The sequence below is a fragment of the Nanorana parkeri genome, unplaced genomic scaffold (assembly GCF_000935625.1).
Source record: "Nanorana parkeri isolate BGI_ZX_2015 unplaced genomic scaffold, ASM93562v1 scaffold1116, whole genome shotgun sequence".
Taxonomy (NCBI): Eukaryota; Metazoa; Chordata; class Amphibia; order Anura; family Dicroglossidae; genus Nanorana; species Nanorana parkeri.
In genome coordinates this window covers 267,039-273,038 of record NW_017307384.1, presented here as the reverse complement: position 1 = coordinate 273,038, position 6,000 = coordinate 267,039, and the positions used below count along the sequence as shown (strand labels likewise).

Sequence of the window (6,000 nt, the reverse complement as noted above, 5' to 3'; positions counted from 1 at the left end):
TCCTCAGTACAGAGCTTAGCCCTGCCTAGTGTCTAATATGTTGAATGATGGGCTTATGGTGAGCTTTTGATTACAGGAGTACATTGCAATACGAACTCCTGTATCATTAGCAATCTAAAACTGGAAAAAAACATTGGACCACATAGTTCTCCTTTAACATTTAGTGTCACTTTAAGCAGGAAAAGGTGTCACCATCAAAGGATTCCCCCTCTGCTCTAGTGACAATACAGGTGACAGCACTCACCAGGACATATAAAGGGGTAAAATACCATAGCATCAGGCATCGGTAAAGACCAATTGTCTAACCCTCTTGTACTCTACCCAAATCCCAAAAAAAATGCCTTCACATACGCTAACCGTCTGGCTTGAGATATGTTTTTTTAAAACACTCGTTTTTATTGCATTTTGAACATTGTAGCTTCTTATATAAGCTCCAAGATGCTTTGTATTGCGTCAAAGTGATCCGTCAGTGCAGTGAGTAAAGGCGTGCCTGTGTGTCTGTGTCTAGGATCTGCTCCCATACAGCGGAGGCTGAGCTGTTACGAGCTGGGAGTGACTGGTAGAAACCATCGAACACTGGGATCTATTCAACCTTACCAGAGGCTGCGTGTGCTCAACAAAAACCATGGCATCTCAATGTCCTAAATGTGACAAAACCGTCTATTTCGGTAAGGGGGATTTTACACTGATCATTTTATATCGTTTCATCATTCTGTATTAGCAGCATCTGCTGCTGGTGTGAATTGTATTTTCTTTATCTTAGGAGCGGATGTAATTCATTTGTAAATATTGTAATTCATCATTTAGGAAGATAATATTGCTGCATCGTTCTAACAAATAACAAATAACAGAACATGGCTCATGTACTCTGCCATCTCCTAGTCGGGAATGTATTGCTTTGTATTATTTGGATTCAAGGGAAATGCATTGCATGTCTATAGTATATTATGAGTACAAATGACAACATGTAGGCGATTGGAATATTCAGGATGATGTTATGGGCACTGGATGGCGTGATTTATTTCTGTTGGTCTAATTTGGCTTTTTATGCAGTGAATAGTAGAGTTCATTATTGTATTTACAATGATATTGAGGGGACTTTATCAATACTGGAGTAGGCAGAATTTGGGGCAGTTGTCCATGGCAACCAATCAGCATCCGCGTTTCATTTTCAAACCTTAATTGACAAACTGGAAAGAGAAGCTGATTGGTTGCCATGGGCAACTGCTCCAGATTTTGTCTGCTCCAGTATTGGTTTTCAGTGGTGTTTTCGTGTTAAAAAAAAAAGCCTTGTGTGTCTGAGTAAGGAGAATGATTTTACTAGGAGGAGTCGATCATGGGAAGACTATATAAATATGAATAACATGTCGACATTCCTAAACCCAGCATCTGCATCATTTTTATATAGAGTATGAATGGGCAATATCTTGAAAGCAGTAATAAATACCAAAAGAGTATTTATTGATGGACTGGATTTTGTCATTTGGCCAGAAATGGTTTGCCTTCACTGCATTTCTTTCTGTGCTATGGGATAACATGGTAAAGTTCAGCACTTCCCAAATACAGTAAACCCCCGTTATCCGGCATCAACGGGGATTGGTAGATTCTGGATAAATGTAGTTTCTGGTTGCTTAAGGGCTTGTTCACACCAATTGCGGTGCGTTCCAGGTGAGTAACTTCTGGAACGCACAGCAATTCCTCACTAAACTTCCTTTTGTTCCCTTCGTTCTGCATTGAAGTCAGTGGCACCACAGCCACGCCCCATGCCCGCAGTATGATCGGATGCGTGGGAAAACATTACCTGCATTACGGTCCACTGCGAACGCAAAAAAATGCTGCATGCTCTATTTTTTGTGCTCACACTGAACCGGAATGCAGGCAATGTTTTGCCACGCGTTCGATCTCACTGCGGGCGGGGGGCGTGGCTGTGGTGCTATTGACTTCAATGCACCACCACGCCCCCCTGCGCCCCAGAACGAAGGGGAAGTTCAGTGTGCGGTTGCTGGGCACTCCAACCGCTACTGCTCTGAAACGCACCACAATTGGTGTGAACAAGCCCTGAGAGTTACTATTAAAAATAGGTCTAACTAATGCCATACCCCATACCATACCATATCATAACATAAACTCTGTATTGACGTCATATTAATATTGAAATGCAGTAATCAAAAGCAAATTAAGACAAATAGACACACAATCGTTTCCAGAACAATACATGCCGCAGATCAGCAGAACAATTAGTACACTGGGAATTTTTTTTCTGGTTAGATGAGAGTTGTGGTTAGTTGAATTCAAGATAACAGAGAGTTTACTGTACTACCATTGTATACAAACACCTAGAAACTGTTTAAAGTGACACTAAACTCAGGAGTTAAAGGAGAACTATGAGGTGAGTGAAAATCACTCATCCTCATAGTTCGAGCCGACGTAGGACAATTAATCTGTCACAAGTCGGCTCAATAGATCGGGAAGTGAGCGAACACATACCGTTGATCGTTTACTTCTCGATCCTGTCCCTGACTGTCACTCACTGCTCCCTGCAGGGATTCCCCCCTCCCCGCTCTCATCCTCCAGCGTTGACTGGAGGAACGGACGGGGAGGGGGCGGGTACAGCTGGCTCTGCCTATCTAGAGGTCTGTCAATCACGCAGCTGGGTGGATCTCGACAGTAATGTCGGGATTTGTCCCGGCTGCGGCAGTCTCAGAACTCTTGCGGTATACTGAGCTTTGGGTCATGGGAGGACACTAGTTTGTGTCATCCCGTGACCCTTAGGAGAACTATGGGGAAAAATACCCCATAGTTCACCTTTAAGCAATAAACTATTAACAAAAATGTACCTATCATCTACAATGTGCTGTCACATAGGGGCTTGTGATCCCCCGATGTGATAGCAATTAAGTTAAGTAAAAAAAAAGTTTAAATAATAAAGTTAAATAAAATAAAATTGAAAATACCCCAAAAAAATGTAAAGCCCCCCCCCCAGGAATGTGCCCATACTAATTAATATACCTTGCCTCTTGGCCACTTTCTTCCAAGCCTGCCTACCTCTCCCTTTAGTTCCCACCAGATCAGACCAGCTCACTTTGCTGTGGCAACATTTCTGGGCCTTTGTTCCTGACTTGCTTTCCTTGACTTTTTGTGTACTGACTCAGCTTCTCTCTCCTGGTTTAGTTTGCTGCCTGCCCTTACCTTTGGCCTGTTTTCCGGATCTTGGTCTTCTCAGTTGGCATCTCAGCTTTACCAGTGCTGACTAGAACACTGCCACATCCCCCCCCTGCATGTACAATACTCTCCACGGGTGTACCTGGGTCCAAACGTCTGTGAGGGGGTCTGGGCAGAATATCCTCTGGCTCTTAGACCCTGTGCCCATGGGCTCATATCCTTGGAATCGTGACAATTGGGTAAAAAATTACTATTGTAGGTGTAGTGATTTTTTATTTCTGTAATGCATTGTTTTGTTAACAGGGTGCAGGGCAGCCACATGAGGACCTTGCATTTTAGTGCAAGGTCTGCTTTAAAGTTTAAACCATAAAATAAATGCCTGGAATGAGTATTTTTTAAATTCATTTTAACCATCCTTCCAAATTAGATACTACTGGATAGTGACATAAGAATATAAAAGGTATGAGATGACTTAATAGGAGTTGAGAAGTTACATCTACAGGCATTTGAACTCTAGTTTAAGTTTAGCAATGTAGTTGGTGAATAATGGAAGGAAACACAAACTTAACTGTTGCTATATATATATTTGGTGTAGAGTGCCTCGGTCGGTAGCAGAGGAAAAAAGCTCTGCCTAATAATTGCAAATTAGTGTTTATTTCCTGTTAGGTTCTGGCTCCATTGTTCAAAAATGTTCTTTTTAGACTTCTGTTTCCTCCTTTTTGTTAAATAAAATAAACACTAAAAGGAAAAAAATATATATTTACTTAATCACATTTTAGTTGTATTAGATAATTCAACACATTTGAAAAAAACAGATTATAAAATATAACAAATTTTACAAAATGAAGACCTGATTTAATTAACTTTTTTGTATGTAAAATACAATAGTATTTACATAGACTATTGCATTTCATTAAAGCCTTGAAGAATATTTTATAAACTCATATGCTTGTCTGTGTGCTGTAATTGTATGATTAAAAATATACATAGTTTAATTTTACATTTTGTACATAAAACAGGTTTAATTTATAACATAAGGCTTCATTCACACTATGCAATTTGGGATAACTGTGGCAGGAACCTACGGATTCCGGCCACAGGAATTCCAAATGGGGCACTGTTTTAAACACCAGGTGACAGCGGCCACATCTGCAAGCAGCAGTAATCGCATTGTGTGAACGAAGGCTAACAATAACTTTTAAAACAATAACTTGTCATATTTCTTAAGCATTTTCAGACTGTAGCATTGGAGTCTAATTATAGGGAAGTCATCTACTGGTAATATTGCAACATCTGTGGGATTAGTCTTTCACTGTTAGAGGTTATTTGGCTGTGGGCATACTAATGTGATCATCAGTGCTTAAGTACTATCTCAATGCAATTTAATTTTACATGTGAGCAGCTGTATTACATGTACTGTGTAACTGTATGTATGGGCTATTTCTGTAGCATCACCAGTTTCCAGTGCTTACAGTTCTCAAATAAGAACAAAGTGCATGATATAAGACTGCATAATACAAAAACAAGAGGATGTGGATTTGTTAAATATAACAGCAACTTATGCAAGATATAAAATAAGCATTACTGACTTAATTAGGGTATACAATTTCGAATTTTGAAGTTCATTGGAATATCTATCAATAAGTATGATGCAATCAACAAAGGTATATAAGTATTAGGTCTCCCAAAAACGTATTCTCATCTCACCCTTATGTAGATGAATATACAAAACGAAATAATATAGGGCTTTCTGAGATGAGAACAAAAACCACAATAGAATCAAACCAGTTTAATAAGATTTTCAAAATGTTTTTATTAACATAGAAAACAATAAAATAACAATAAACACACCCATAAAACAGATCATGATTGTTTAGCAGAGGATTTTCAAAGTCTTAAAGAATAAGACTAAACAATTGCATCTACAAATACAGAACCCATATGGTGTTAAGCACTGGATGTTTAAAGGCGATTCCGCCAATGTTCATAAATTGTTCCACCTTCAACGCGTTTTGCAAAACCGCTCAGGAAGGTGAGCGAAGTAATCTACGGTTCACAAATGCCAAATTAATGATGCAACATATGCACATATGGGGACTTAGATAGCATGGTTTTCCCCCTAACCACTTGTAAATACTGTACTGTATTGCACTCCAAGCATTTTTACTAAAACGATCCTCTAGTACGACCCAATAGAAAATGCTGCCAACCAAACAGGGAACCCTCAGACACAGAGAAAAAGGTAGAAACCAGGAGAAGCACCCCTCAAAACTCTGAAAACAATACACTAGCGTCAATATGAAATCATCTTTATATGATACATTGACCCTTTTATCCTCAAATTAAATTGAGCTAGAGCTCACCTTAGAGGGACAGAAGGCTGAAATGCGTAGAAAACCAGATAGTTCCCCAATATAGCTTCATTGTGTGACACTATGAATGACATTATATAGTTATATTGCCATTACTTTCAAAGTTTGTAAGAGGTTGTATGATAAGCATCTCTTGATTAGGTGGAATGATGATAACCCCCAAACTTGATATAGATGTAATTAATTGTCCACAGCGCACAAGGATTTCCCACCAAACGCTGCAGACGTTTCTCTCTGCCTTACTTGTTTGTGGCGTCTGCAAATCATCTGGCAGAATGTCACACGCGATGAATCCATCAAGCGCATGCGCAGAAGTGCTTGCGCAGAATGGTATATGTGCGCTAACAGGCGGTAACAATAAGAAACCTCCAAACTCTAGCTAACACTTCCAATCTTGAGTGTCCCTCGCCCGGATGCTTCACCCTTCCATCCTATCCCAGAGAGGCTAATATTCACCCATCAAGGA

General features: G+C 39.8%; 1 protein-coding gene across 1 annotated transcript in view; it reads left to right on the top strand.

Annotated features, from left to right (window-relative positions):
* The first annotated feature begins 603 nt into the window (after positions 1 to 603).
* The window catches only part of CRIP2 (cysteine rich protein 2), a 45,733-nt gene continuing 40,336 nt past the window's right edge, over positions 604 to 6,000 (top strand). The window contains exon 1 of the mRNA XM_018567927.1: positions 604 to 668. Within this exon, the coding sequence (XP_018423429.1) occupies positions 626 to 668 (43 nt within the window). The 5' untranslated portion in view covers positions 604 to 625. The remainder of the gene's footprint in view (positions 669 to 6,000) is intronic.